Source organism: Cololabis saira, chromosome 4 (genome assembly GCF_033807715.1).
Source record: "Cololabis saira isolate AMF1-May2022 chromosome 4, fColSai1.1, whole genome shotgun sequence".
NCBI lineage: Eukaryota > Metazoa > Chordata > Actinopteri > Beloniformes > Belonidae > Cololabis > Cololabis saira.
The window spans coordinates 24132439-24147799 of record NC_084590.1 but is presented as its reverse complement, the minus strand read 5'-3'; the positions used below and the strand labels follow the sequence as shown (position 1 = coordinate 24147799).

General features: G+C 39.6%; 1 protein-coding gene across 2 annotated transcripts in view; it reads right to left on the bottom strand.

Moving 5' to 3' along the window:
• grm5b (glutamate receptor, metabotropic 5b) overlaps window positions 1-15361 on the bottom strand; it is a 71445-nt gene that overhangs the window by 54514 nt on the left and 1570 nt on the right. Inside the window, exons 1-4 of one of the 2 annotated variants that reach the window (XM_061719234.1) lie at window positions 13135-13236; window positions 8137-8637; window positions 7545-7976; window positions 7221-7335 (exon numbers count right to left, since the gene is read on the bottom strand). In XM_061719234.1, coding sequence (XP_061575218.1) covers window positions 7221-7335; window positions 7545-7976; window positions 8137-8292 — 703 coding nt within the window. In that variant the 5' untranslated portion in view covers window positions 8293-8637; window positions 13135-13236. Of the gene's footprint in view, window positions 1-7220; window positions 7336-7544; window positions 7977-8136; window positions 8638-13134; window positions 13237-15361 lie in introns of those variants that run through there. The other variant, XM_061719233.1, reaches the window with a different exon arrangement.

Sequence of the window (15361 nt, the reverse complement as noted above, 5' to 3'; positions counted from 1 at the left end):
CCTAATTTACTTTAATTACAGGTTTCTTTCAGCACATATTCTCATTTTCTTGACACAAACTGCTGTTAGAAAACTTACAGTACATATATCATTTGAAACTCAAAATAATGCAAAGTCAGCATGCAGTCACAAATAAGGTCATGTCATATCTGTAATTAGATTACATTATAAATAACTTCCAAGAAAAAAATAACATAAAGCAGCTTTAAAGGAGGCAAGGGGCTTAAGCTGGCCAGCAAAAAGAAAACCCTCCGACAATTTTGAAACATATTGAGGATTATGACTCTAGCTTTTGATGGATGAAATTAAATTGATACCAAATGGCTTTACCGACTCCTAAATGATATATATATATATATATATATATATATATATATATATATATATATATATATATATATATATATATACTCTTCCTTACATTGATTTAACTTTGTTTCTCACTTGTAGAACATACTCACATACTCCACAAATAAGTGAAAAACGGTCAGTACTTTATGTAACTAATCGCCTCATACACAGGATATTTAACTCATTCACACATGTGGTACTTTGTTTTATCACCTTCCACTGAAACAAACTGAGATCACACATTCACAGCCTTTCTCTGATATGGCTCTTCCGTCCCTGTCTGATTTCTTTGTGTCTCTCCTCTTCAGAGCTGTTGTTATGCAATTCCTTTTGCGTTAATGAACGATTGGGGAAACATTAGGGAAAGGACCAAACCAAAATTTGACCAGGGCATCTTTAAATATCTTAGCAGAAGCCATTTAGCAGATTCCCAGGACAGGGATTCTGAAACTTGAGGCTAAGCCCTTTTATGTAAATGTATTCCTCTGCCCTATGATCACCAAAACAAAAAAGGCTTTGTGTTATTCAGGAGTCCACCAGAATCTTGCCCATGACACTTTTTGAATTTTTACCCTTAGGCAACGACAACACCACAAACGATGATAAAAACATAAGAACATTCACTTGCTCTCCCTTTTTCAGTTCACTCTCCGTCCTCCCCGACCTATCCCACTTTCCTCTCCCTTAATCTTTCAAAGGCCTGGAAGACACACATGTAAAGGCCAGTTTTTGCTGCAGAGTCGGAGGGAGGGAAAGAGGCAGAAAAATGATGGACATCAAAAGAGAGACGAAACCAAGAGATCAGTTTCTCTGGGACCAAGATCAAAAGAACCATTAAAGATAAACAGGAAAAAGCAATGAGACAAAGTGAGAGAAAAAAAGAGTTAAAGTAAAGAAGGACACAGGGAGAGCGAGTTGGCATCTTGATTAATAGAAACATTGATCAGTGCTGTGGGAGCCTGGTTTGGGGACACATGTTAAATCCTGTGTCAATAAAAGCCTTTGGGCTGAACTGGGCTGAGCTCTGCAGAGAAACACTGACTAATGACGAATGGAGGCTGCAGAGAAAAAGTGAGACAAAGAATCACCAAACCAGCAGACGATGATAATCTTCTTCATTGTAACGTTTACATGCTCTAACCCTGTTGCAGTTAGATATTGACAATGCACTAACTATGTAAACAATTGTGTATGGGATATGTTTATACACTAAAAATGAAAGTAGGCATGAAAGGTAAGTGCTGACAAAAAGAAAAAGAAAAATGCCTCCATTTCCCTAGACAGTGTGTGGTGCCGCAAATGAGCATCCTTAGCTACAGACCAGTCTCCTGAAAGATGTTCCACACTTAATTTCAGTGTCAGACGTCTCCTGCCTCTTTAAATCATCCGATCATCAGAATGACAGCGTTTACAACACCACTAATTTCAATGACAATTAATTTATCCACTACCTTGCTTTATTCACATGGACTTTCTTTTCCCTCCAATATTGGTGGTTTCACATCGCATTTTTATGAATCACAGTTCATCTAAGTTGCTGTTGTGCACTGCATTTACCATCTATTGTCTTTGGAGTCTGATCAGTTTGACCTCATTCTGTCTCGCACGCTCTCTGCGGCAAATTGATGGTTACAGAAACCACCACCTATTTCTGTGTAGTAGATATTCGTCTCCGATGGTAATCCAAATTCATAAATTGAGCCGCAGTGACGTTAAATGAGAATGCATACTGTCTTAACCCAATGGTCAGTGATTCTCAGTAAAGTAAGGTGTATCTCATCTAATATTACATTAGGCTTTGTAGCTCAAACACAGTTAGGTCCAGTCCCAATCCCCCCACTACCCCTACTTTTCAGCACTACCCCTACATTTTGCACGTTCCTGTGAGGGTAGTGGTGTCCCATTTCCTCTTTTCATCTAGGGGGAGTGGGGAAAACAAGGGCTTGTGGGTATGAATCTAGCCCTACAGAGCGAGGGTTTTCAGATGCACACTAGCTGACCGAGGGCTAGAGAAATTTCCCAGAATGCTTTTCGTCATCATTTGCAGACTGAATTAAAAAAAAAACATGGCAGACATTTCTTATTTTTTAGTGAATAAAATCAATATTTTGAGTTAGTTTCTGCATAAAAATGCGAAGATCTCGCCAGAATAAAGGTTGATTTATGGTTCCGCGTTACACCAACGCAGAGCCTACGGCGTAGGTTACACGGCAATGCGCGCCGTACGCCGTACGCCATACCCTACGCCGTAGGATCTGCGTCGATTTAACGCGGAACCATAAATCAGCTCCCGAGCCGGCAGGCTGTTCACATCTCTGAAAACGTTGGAGAAAACGTTGGAGCAAAAAACAAGCGTTATTTGGATAAACTGAGCCCAGGTTGGGGATCTTAACGGTTACTTTTACGCCTGAAAAAATATTAAAACTTAATAAAGTGGCATATTAACAGCGCTACAGCGGAAATCAAAACAGCTAACTTGCTTTTAGCTCTCGGCTTCCTGATATGGTGTGACGTATGTGCAAACGTAACTACGCAGTCGCTTACGTACCCGAACGTAAACCACGCAGTGACGTAGCAAGTGGTGTCCCAATCCCTAGGGAAGATTACAAGGGCCCTAAAGTTCTTGGCTTCATTTTTAGGGCTAGTGGTAGTGGGTGAGGGCTAGTGGTAGAAAGTAGGGGGTGTATTGGGATTGGCTCTTATTTTAAAGGGAAATTAATGCCCAAAGGATGACGTTATGCTCTTGTTATTCAGCCCTTCTTATAATACTGTTAATTTCTTGAGTGTAATTTCTGCACTGGGATGATCTATTATTCAGTTTCTTGTATATCAGTTTCCCACCAGATGCAAAATGCTAATGCAGATCATTAATGAGTCTCCATACCCCCCCAAACTAATCTTTCTCTGATTCTGCAGCCTCTGTATGGTCTCCTATCTAGACTATGCACTACACATCAAAACACGCATGCACACACACACACACACACACACACACACACACACACACACACACACACACACACACCTCTGTGCTCTTTTTGGCATTATTACTACTCGTTCCCCCATTCTCTCCTACTCCCTTGTTCCTCCACCCCAATTATCCTTGTTCCTTTTCTTTCTTCAGAAAAACTGTAATTTTCTATATTTTCTCATCCAGTTTTTCCAAATTCTTTCTCTCTTCTCTGCCTCCCTTCCTACTCTTCCTCTCAGTGTCTGAGAGAGACTGCATTTGAGAAGGCGGCGTCTAACCTTGGGAGCCACTTCCAAGGTTAGCCCACTTGTCTGTGCAAGTACAGAGCCCAACTCTCATCGCACACATTCGCACACAACAACAAACACTCCTAAAATTATATGCAGATAAAACCTATGCAGATAAACACATGTGCCTTATCTTTTTGCTTGGATTTATAGTCAAGCTCACATAAAACACACACACACACACACACACACACACACACACACACGCACGCATTTGGATATCAATCACTGAGGAAAAGAGTAAATGTCACATGCAAGAAAAATAAATGTCACATGCAAGACAAATATTATGTCTGACACCATAATGTTGTTAATATGCAGAGGAGGTTGTATGTGATCCTTCATCTGCATGAACCAGCACAGGCGGATTTTCAGATGTGCACCAACTGCTGTCCGAAATGATCACATTTTCAGTTTGACCGTGTCTGACAGGTGATCAGCTGATGAGGTGCTGAAAATAACATCATTTTTTTCATTATAGGAATAGAATAGTCCAAAAATGACCCGAAAACATCTGGAACAACACACCTATTTACTGTAGCATTTAAAACAATATCATCCTGCTGCACATGCCCAGAGTTATGAACCTAAAAAACGCTGAAGTTCAAATTAAATCTAGCAAACACCTAACCAGAAGACTGGTATAAACAATAAAAGAAAGTAAAATCACAAAAAGTAAAATCAAGGAACTCCTGGCAATCGATGATCACCCCTTTTCTGGAGTTGGAGATACACGCTTGCATCTCTCCTGCTTTCTTTGATCACATACACCATATATAATCACAACCAAATTCCAAATAGAGCCGCTCTGGTTCACAAATCTTATGTTTTTTTCAGTACATATGGTGAAACAAATCTGACAAATGACCCATCAAGATCAACCTGTAGTGAGTATCAAAGCATTTTGAGACTGATTACTCAACTGATTACTCAACTCTGCTAAAATCTTTGTTTTATATCTGCTGCATTTTATGACAAATTCACATCACGTCCCTGTTTGATTTCAGTCATGTTTACATGCATGACAATTAGAGAGAGACAGTCAGAAGTGACAGAATGTCTAGATGGTTTTGTTATGGTGGGGTGTTTTTTTCCACACAGTCCCGATGTGCAAGAAGCTCACAGGTGCTGCTGCGTTTGAAGGAGCATCAGAGTAGCAGCAGAGAAAAGCACTTCTTCAGCAGGAGAAATGTCGTTCTTGCAGGGCGGTAGTAGGGCTAGATTTGTTGAAAGTCACAATTTTGATGAGAGTCCCTGAGGAGGTCTAAAAAGGGCTACAAATCAGAAGTAATTTACTAAGCTGGTAACACTGGTAGTGTCGGTCTTTTTTCACAGTGCACCATTATCACTTGTGAGAAAATTGATATACGTAGGGCATGACAGAATATAACCAGGGTAAATTGCATGAGTTTGTACTAAGAATGTGAGTGCTATGAATTTAGGATAACAGGGTTTGTATTTAAGTGAAACTCTTAGAATACACGACAAATTCAAACTGACTCCACAGCCAAAACATGTTTACTGACAATGTAACAGGTGAGAATGATGATGATGATGATGATGATGATGATGATGATGATGATGATGATGATGATGATGATGATGATGATGATGATGATGATGATGATGATGATGATGATGATGATGATGATGATCTGGGGATATAAGAAATAGTCTGCAAATGTCTATTTCTTACTAGTGCTAATGATCCTTACCAAGTTATCTAATGTTAAAATGAACAGAAAAGGTTGTGTGGACTGTTTTTATAGTTTAGACTACTCTAGCAGAGTGGAATAAATTATATATAGACTAACGCCAGTCTATGTTATAATATAGTATTATATATGTTATAATACTACTACAAATGAGTTGATTGGAATCGTTTCAGTATCAACAGTTTAGACCATTTTTGAACAAAACTATTACTACTATTTTTCTTGATCATTGCCTTATTTTTTTTTAAATCTGACGTTTCTCCCTTTTTATTTGTGTTTTTTAATCATAATAATTGATGGTATGGAAAATACATTCCATGACCAAAATACATTTTACAGTTGTCTCACCTTTATTCAGGCAGGAGTGTTAAATCCAGCCTAAAATTTATTTATATCTAACATGAAAAATAGCAGTGGTTGCTGCTCTTTTTTTGTGCAGCAGTTTACAGATCCTCGAAATTGATAAATGCCCATAAATCACACATAAATAAAGTGATTTCAGTGTGATCTCTAGATGCTTGCAGTCTTTTCGTATCTGAACAGTAAGTTTTATGCACTTTGAGAGCTGCTGTGACATTGGACTTTTATTGCTACATTATAAACTGTATGTTTGACCTCTTCCTCGAATTCAATCTCTCCAAGCTGTCACAAACCTCTCTCTCCAACGCAAGCGCACGCATCAACTCTTGGTATGTTTATGTAACATACTTAAAAACATTAACACCACACACTAACACATTCACTGTAATTAAATTCAAATGCTGTTCTAGTGTCCCCAACAAAGCCAGATGCTACAGTCCTTCATCTGGCACAGAGAGAGTGTGTGTGTGTGTGTGTGTGTGTGTGTGTGTGTGTGTGTGTGTGTGTGTGTGTGTGTGTGTGTGTGTGTGTGTGTGTGTGTGTGTGTGTGTGTGTGTGTGTGTGTGTGTGTGTGTGTGTGTGTGTGTGTGTGTGTGTGTTTGTGTGTGTCATGATCAGGTTTACCATGATGGACACATCCACATAGACGGTTTGTAAGATTTCACACTTGCAAACAAAAATGTAAAAGTTCAATAAGACCTTCATACACTGCAAAAACTAATTTCTAAGAAAGTTTTGGGAAAAAAAAGCTTTGTTTCAAGAAAATGTAACTATTTTAGACCATTTCGCTGATTTCAAAAATTTTAGTAAAATAAAATGTCATTTCTAGAGGGGCTGTTTTTGCAGTGTAGTAGGAGAATGAATGAAAAAAATGAATCATTGGAAGTTGGTTTCTTTGTAAAAATGATTTTCCTCTCCAATTACATAATATTCGCATTTAAGTATTTGAGTCTTTATTTTGATAAATGCTTTGAAATCAGAAGCAGCTGATTTCTCCATCTTCATTGGCTCACTGTTGCTCATCTGTTTGTGTAAATACTGTATATGTCTACCTCCAGTCAGCACCTGCTGGTGTATTTCCCCATTTTTTGGGAGGACATATCAGATTTTTGGCTGATGTGGCGGAAAAAATACGAATTGCTTTCTTCTCATAAACTGTCCATACGTTCATCTCTTTAAAAATTCACTTCTCCTTCACTCTTTTCTGCAGTTTTGCTACAGCACGACAGATATCTTCAATTACATTTCTCTCCTCAACCCCTTCTTTTCTTTGAAATGATCAAAGGATGCTGGAGGAAAGTTTGAAGGAAATTCTTTTTGCTTTTCACATAGCCCACAATTTTTGAAGTACTTCTTCACCTTAAATGATCACATTTTTCCACATGTATTTCTGTTTGAACAGTATCACTTTTAAATATTTGCGTAAATAAAAGTAAAGATCCACGACCAGAACAAATAAAGAGAACAAGGCGACAAGAAGACAAAGTCTGAACATATATACAGTATACTGGAGATTGAAGGTGTAATTAGTTATACCTTCAGTGTGGATGGCAGACACGTAGGACCAGTTGTATCTCTTGACAATGTCCACCATCGCGCGTGCCTGCTGGGCATCTGAAGGAACCACCCGCATAAAATATTTGTAGAGGCTCTGAAACAAAGCAGACAAAATCAAAGATAAGCAGTCGTACGGCAGCAAGAATGACATTTAGACGAGTGGATAATGAATACATTTGCATAATTAAATTAAAATTACATTTAAGTGGCACTAAGCAATTATCTCTTTAATTGGATCTCTAATATTTATGTGTCGACATCTGTCCAGCTTAAATAACATTTAACAACAGGCAAACGCCTCACCTTATCACTCAGATCCATACTGGTGGCAGAGTAGGCAATTTGTGGTATGTTGAATAGCTGAAGCAGATTCTGGACCTGAATGGCCACTGAGCTTGACCCCGGTCCAATTAAACCCACAATTGGCTTCTTTCCCCGCATTGGAGTAGCCGAGGGATCTGAGCACTTCATTGTTCCTCCGCCTCCTCCGCCCCAAGATCCTCCCCCGGCCAATTCCTCCGCCTCGTCGGACGACACCAGCGAGTCCCGTATGAACTCAATGCTCTGCTCCAGAGCCACAGCAGAGTGCCAGCAGGAGTCACGGATCTCACAGCCCAGGCTGATGTTTGGGAGGATGTGTACGTCAGCGTTGATGCGGTCCAGTGTGTACATCATGGCCTCCACCCTCTGGATGCCATACTGCTCTCGCACAGCCCCGCACTTGCGCTCGTGTACCTGTAAAGGAAGGTCAGAAAAACAACCTGTAACAAGTCAATCTGGAGTGACACTTACAGAAAAGTGACAAAAGTTGTCTTGCATTGCATCGAGTTGTATTTATATAGTTTTATAATGTACATAATATATACTGAAGACGGACATAGAAACACAAAATCACCTTGTCGGCGGGAGGCTGATGATGGACGGAGAACAGAGCTCCAATGATGATGTCACCAGACAAGTGTGCTACAACGCGCCTTTCATTGGACTGGGCAGAGTCGATTTGATCAACGCCCACCCAGATGGACAACACTAGCAGCAGACGAAGTATCATCTTGGTCCGTTGAGGTAAAAAAGGAGAAGCAGGTCTTAGATTTGTTGCGCAGAGCCGTCACAGGGCGCTACTTGTCCGAGGGACACTTTCCCTGCCCATGTCAGGAGCTAGTGGAGGATGTGAAATGATTTTAAGATACTCCTTTCCAGCTACTCTGTCTTCACTTGGATGTCAAGGTGGGGCAGTCGCTGTAACAGCTGAAGCAGGTGCAGCAATGCACACTGGGAAATTCAAAAGAAAATCCAGGCTTAATCTCGTTGGCTGAAACAATCCCAGGCTCCCCCTGTTAGAAGGCTGAGTTGGTCTCCACAGTAACGGACGACGGAGAGACATGTTCACTCAAACCTACAAGCAGAAGAGACTATGTTACAATTTGTAAATTTGCACAATTTCACTGATGTTGATGTTCACAAGTATGGTAACCACATTCTCTCGCTTTGTGTAGTGGCTAACTTAATCCGCTCACTCAACATTACAACTAGAACATGGGAGTGTGACCTGTTCATTAAACATTAAAGGCTGGGTGGAAGACGTTGGAAAAACCAGTAAGAAAGCAGTGCAACTTTAAAAACACACACTCAAAAAGTACAACCCCTCAGAAAAAGAGGTTGACAGGCGGGCCAACGCTCCACCAACTTTGCTCGGTGGTGTTTTTACAGCCCTATCGCTTCCACAGTTGATTAATATTTTTGTTTTTACGCAACACCATTTAATTGATTGTTTTCCTTAAGTGTGTAAAGAGAATATCTGGTACTATTGTAAAAAATGGTTTGAAAAAAAGATCTCTTGACCAATGTTTAATTCAATGAATGTAGTTAGCCAATCTGCATCATTGGAATTTCACATTAAATCCAAACATTTAAAAAGCTTTAGATTGTGTGACTATTTTCTTTCCATAACACATATCAATTAGAAGTTTATTTTTATCTTTCCATAACACACATCAATTAGAAGTTTATTTTTCAGCTAGTGCTAAAGAGTGAGAAAAAACTATGTTGATTGAAGTATAATTTTTTTTTATCTCAACTTAATGTCATTTTTGTATGCAAAGTGAATTCCATGTGATGTGCAAGCAAAATGAAAATGCAAATTGGGAAAATGACAGCATTAACATAATAATAATGGCCCTGTCACACAAATAATGGACAGCCTCTTTATTTTTTCTAGATGTTTGGGGTATACTTTTCTTTATCAGCTTTTTTGTGACCGAGACAAAGAAATTCTATAGGAAGGGGGACCGGGGATCGGGTAACAGCTACGACCTGCAGCAGGATCCCCTTGAGCTGGATTCAAGCCTGAGCCGGCTGCAGCAGCACATCGCCTGTACCTGGGGTGCATGCTCTATTAATTGAGTTACAGAAGGGCCCTGACCAGCCACTTTTTGACAAAGCTTAATGTGATGACTGGAGAATTGACTGTAGACGTCGATCTTGAAATATTGTATGTATTGATGCTTTACAAATACTGTCCCGCCTTTCAAAACTCATCTAGTTCTTCTCGGGGAATAGTTGTACATCATTGTGAAGGAGCAGAGTCCCTGCTGTGTCAACATAATATCAATACCAACAACCACAATAGCGTATCACACCTCACAGCTGCTATGAGGAGCTGTTGGTTGTTTGATGAGTTTTATACAGCGCTCTCATGAAACCTATACCAACAAAGTCACACAAATGTTTTAAAAAAACACACTAGGTGACCGTATTTTGTCCTTAATTCCTCTCATTTTGTTCCTTCATGATTAAAAAAGCCATTTGCGTGCAGACAAAAACTCAATCCTCAAGTGTTTGTCTCTTGACTCTAACTGAATCAAGTCAAGTACTCTGTTGTTACGACTTTAATTGTATCACTTTAATAGTTGATTGTGGATGTTTTCTCTAAAAGAGCCCTCGTGTGTTTTTACTGCAACAATTAATTTGTTTTCCACATGGACAAAAAAACGCTTCCCACCTTCCTGGTAAAAAAAAAGAAAAGTGCATTCATGTTTTTTTTTCTTCCTTTAGTTCCAGGAAATAAAGTAGAATATTGCTTATGTCTTGTTATCATAAATTATAAAGTGCATCCCTTTAATGAAGAGCAACACAGAGGTGAGATGACAGTGAAGCAAAATATTAAAAGGATGAATCAAACCAACATGCAGGACACAAAGTATGGAGGAATTTGTATTTTTATGATGGGTCTTGTCTCTGCAATTGAAGGGTAAATGTATATATTTTCCTTTGACGTCAACAATGGAGCAATCTAACTGACCAGAAATCCAGGATAGCGGGGACAGTCCAGGCAGCAGAGGAAGCGAGCCAGTGCTTATGCAATACAGGATCAAGGTTGTGAAGGGATTTTTGGGAAATATAGAAAATAAAGGATGAGAAGGACATAGAGGAACGCTTAGATGGAAATAAAAATGCAGAGAAGATGGAGTTGCAAGCATAGAGAATGAAGAAACAGAGAAGGGAATGAATGCTAAAAGAGACAAAGAAAAACTGAATGAGATAAAACAGAGGAAGGCATGTGGCTTAAAAAACACATAAGGAAAGAGAAAGAAAACTCCCTGAATACAATGGCTATGAGGGCTAAATGCTGCCCCATTGCACAAATCAAATAAAATTCTGCTCTATCCCACACATGCAGAGAGTCTCCCTCAGTCATGATATTACATGTCAGTCCCAGTTCTCTCTATCTACTGGGACATTTACCCCTTAAGTCTCGATGCAACATGTGAGTGCACCTGTGTCCATGTTTAGAAAAGATTCAAGAGAAATGTTTGACTCTGCTGCCAATGACTATTCACGCATTCCCTTGTTTCACTCAGAAAAGCCACTGTTTGATTTGCAATGCTCTCTGAGTCACATACATGCTGTGTTACTCTGTCACATGCTCCCTCCCTGCATGTCGCTCTCTTGTGGAGGCCTCACGGTACCAAATCAGCTTCAAATTCGAAGCAAACACCTCCTACATGCCATTCGATAATCATATCTTTTTTTTTTTTCAATTCAATTCATGCAATATCAATATCTTTAGATCTATTTAAATTAAATTATCTATTTAAATTACACTGAAGTACAATATGAAAGCTTCCAGATCAACTTTTACACAGACATGAACACTCAAAAAAAGCAAACAAATGTAATTCCTCTCTCTAACTCACTTCCGTTCAATTCATTTCATTAAAACCATCACTGTTCTGTGTGCTGAGAAAGCGTTTCATTTAACACATATCCATCCATTAGCCATTAACTTACAGAACATCTAGAGGCATCCCCTTTGTGCAAATATTTTTGTTTTCTTCATCTTCAGTATGACAGAAAGACAGTCGTGACTGTAATTAAGATGCAGGGGGTCAATGTCTAGGGTTTTAGGGAAATAGGAGTTTCTCTTTTCATTATCTGAGCTGATTCTTCTTTGTCATCCTCCTTAGACTTCATATATGTATTATATAAAGCACCTTGAATTGCCTTGTTGCTGAAATGTGCAACACAAATAAACTTGCCTTGCCTTGAACAAGCTGGAACTAGTTGTTGAATTTCGGTCGTGTTACAATAAATTTGGGGAGGGGGAACAAATATACATCAGTAACTCACCTGCAGTTATCCAAAATGGACATGCTCAAGGTTTTAAACATATACTTAAGGGAAAATGCTATCACCATGCATGCCATTCATAAATGGGCATGTTTGCACCCACATAAATTCCACGGCAGACTTTTATCTCCCCGTTGGTGGGTGGATACACTTCTTTATATGCTTTAATTGCTTTATATATATAACATTTTCCTGCCATAAGGGAGATTTGGATTTAATTTTTTGTCCTGAATGCATTTATCTTTTTCAGGTGGTGACGTTACATGTTTTGCCTACAACTACAACTAAGTTTCACTGAGTCCATCCTTAAAAGCATGTCCTCAGTGAATAATATTGTGTAACTGACCCTCACTGAACCCAATCAACTAAAGTGACAAATCCAGTACCCACATGGGATGCTCAAGACCATGACACTGTAAACATGCTACTGAGTATTTATATGCTTCCTGAACGGTTATTAAACAGCTCATATGTAGTCGTTGCCACCAGTAATTGCCAACACAGTAATGGTATTAGACTACCTGCTGCAGATACATCAGACAAGGTGTGACATGTCACATGCATAACTCTGCAAACAAGCTCTGACCTCAAATCAATTACCCTGCAATGTTTGAACAGAATCTAACTGCACATCCTCTGTCATCAGTTCTGAGAAATCTGATCCACTTAATTTCCTCTATCTGTAATGGTTTCTGTATAGGATCCAATCTAAGTTTAATTAACAGACTGATGTGACATTTTGTACGCCCTTAATTAATCACTGACGAACAGTCTGGTCAAACTGGCTCTCTCCAAGGAGAAATACTGGCGCAGCGCTGCATCTGTCAGCCGCAAATGGAGATAAAAGTCTATCATTTTGCACCGAGTGAAACACACACGCATGCAAACCATTTATTACGGGGAAATGGTGCAAAGGATGACAGAGACACGGTCTGAAATGAACATGGCTACAGCATGCAGCGATGGAAAAGGGGTTTGTCCCCCCCGATCTTATTGGTATGAATGTAAATCCTATGCATCAGTGCGCGGGGCTGTTTTCAATAACTAGGTTACACGGGACGTTACCTTGAAATGCAATTCATTGATAACTGGTCCAGATGTTGCAGCAACAAAGTGCCTTAATGGAAAAATAAATGCTCGAAAAGTGCGACAAAAATTCACTCAGAGCAGAAGAGTGGGAGTGGGAGTGGGAATTGGGTACATTTCGAGTCCATGAACTAAGATTTTCTTTCACTGAAAGATAGATTTGAACACTAAACCTTACCTTATGGGAGGCTACATCTTTCTCTGAAATCACTTGCGCGGTCCCGCATCATAATGAGGATGCATTTTGCAGCCACGGAGGGGAAACAGACTGCTGATAGTCCAATGTCAAAGAGCCCAGAGCTGGTCGCTGCGCAGCTCCACAGATTCCTCCGTTTTCCAGTCACGCACACCTGAGTCTCTCTCCAAACACCTCTCTCCTTCATCCGTCCCTCTGCTCCTCCTCCCTCACCCCCTCCTCTCATCTCAAGCACATCCCCCTTCTCGTCCCATGTCTCTCGCTGCTCTCTATGCCTCCGATGCTCTCCATCTTCTTTTTTTTTTGTTATTATTATTATTGTCAACCATTTTTCTCTAAATTGTACTTACTAAATCTGTTCAAACCCACTGTCGTTTTTGTACACCATCTGTGGCTTTATTGTTTGAACAAAATGCTTAACTCACCTTATATTTTGTTCCATCCTCCTCTACACCTGATGTAGGGAAAAAAAATGAAGACAAACTGCTCAAATGTTGCATGTAACTAAACCTTTGGGGTTTGTTGGTGATGGGCTAGACTAACCTGTAGGGTTTGTGATCCTGTCCAAACACACATTGCACTCTTGGAAATCTGCCATGTAGCTCCACAGCAAATCCGCCAGTGTTAATTGGTCAGTGTTTTTTTACACAATTTACATTAGAAAGTAAGACATTCTACGGAGCCCCTCTGCAGGTGACATTTGAAAAAAATAAAATAATGCGTGGCCACGCATTAATAACTCGTGGCCACGAGATAATTAATGCGTGGCCACGCATTATGTATCTCGTGCCCACGCATTATTTTACTCGTGGATGGCATTATAACCTACTGTCTGGACTTCGTGGATGCAACTTCCTTGGTGGGATGGTTATTCATCATTAATAACGGTAATTATATTCTATTTATATTAAAGAGCAAGAGTATTGCAGTGGCGAGTGGCCACGAGATACATAATGCGTGGCCACGCATTAATAACTCGTGGCCACGAGTTAATATCTCGTGGCCATGCATTAATTATCTCACAAGATAATCAATGCGTGGCCACGAGTTATTAATGCGTGGCCACGAATTATTTTATTTTTTTTCAAATGTCACCAGAGGGGTCCGTAACATTCAGAGTAAATGTCATCAAGTTTTAGTGTGTGTTTTGGGTGTGACGTGCTTTCCAAAACCTGCAGTGTTAAATTGACCACACCCCAGTTTCCTGTGCCCTTCAATTTCTACAGATGCCATTTTATCCTGTTGCTTCATTAAATATCAAGTTTTAAGGAACTATTTGGTTGAAAAATATTTAACTTAAATGGATACATATACAAATGCCAGTAGTACTTTAGCCCTCATTATTATCGATCTGGCGGTTAGCAACCTGGTTCGAATTGTGAGCCTTTTGGTCGTACGTGCATCATACAGTATTGGTTCGTCCAGTGTTAGATAATTAACTATTTTAAAAGTGTTATAATAACACTCAAAACAGTGTACACGCATATACACTTTTCTAGTATTAAATCCAACACTCTCATTGCTAATTTAACACGAGTGACTAAACTAGCGTTCGGTTATGTGCATCAGTGGTAGCGGGTGGCTATAAGTTGTTCTGGCTATCTTTTCTATTACCACTTGTATTTTTCTGTGAGTGAGATATGAAATAGCTATTAGATAATATGGTATGGCTGTTTACCTTGTTTACTTGAGGTATTCATACGTGAAAATATCATTTGTAGAGTAGCACTGTAAGTGACTACATGTTAGACCCCACATAACTTTTGTGATTGTGTTAGATGAAGGCTTTGTAAGCTCTGCACTCATCTGTCAAGCAAGAGATTTGTAACTCGCAAACTGCTCATCTGAACATGCACTCACTCACTCTTCGAACAAGATAAGAAAACATGTCAGGTGTCTCAGCAGAGGTAGCAGTTAGGATCAGCGGTGCAGTCATTGAGATATGGATATGGTTATGGTTGTATGGATCTGCTCCAAATGATGATCTCCCTTCAGTTGATATAACTCATGATAACTCATCACAATAAACTGTTCTGTAATTCGATTCCATTGTCTTTATTTTTTCACTTGTTATGACTCGTCTTCTCTTAACTTGTTTCTTGTATGCGCTTCCATAGAGTAAGGGGTCCACACCCCACAAAGTAACAGGCATTCGAAAGCTCTACAGCCCAAGGGTCTTACACAACTGAAACAAAGCATTTGTTGGTTT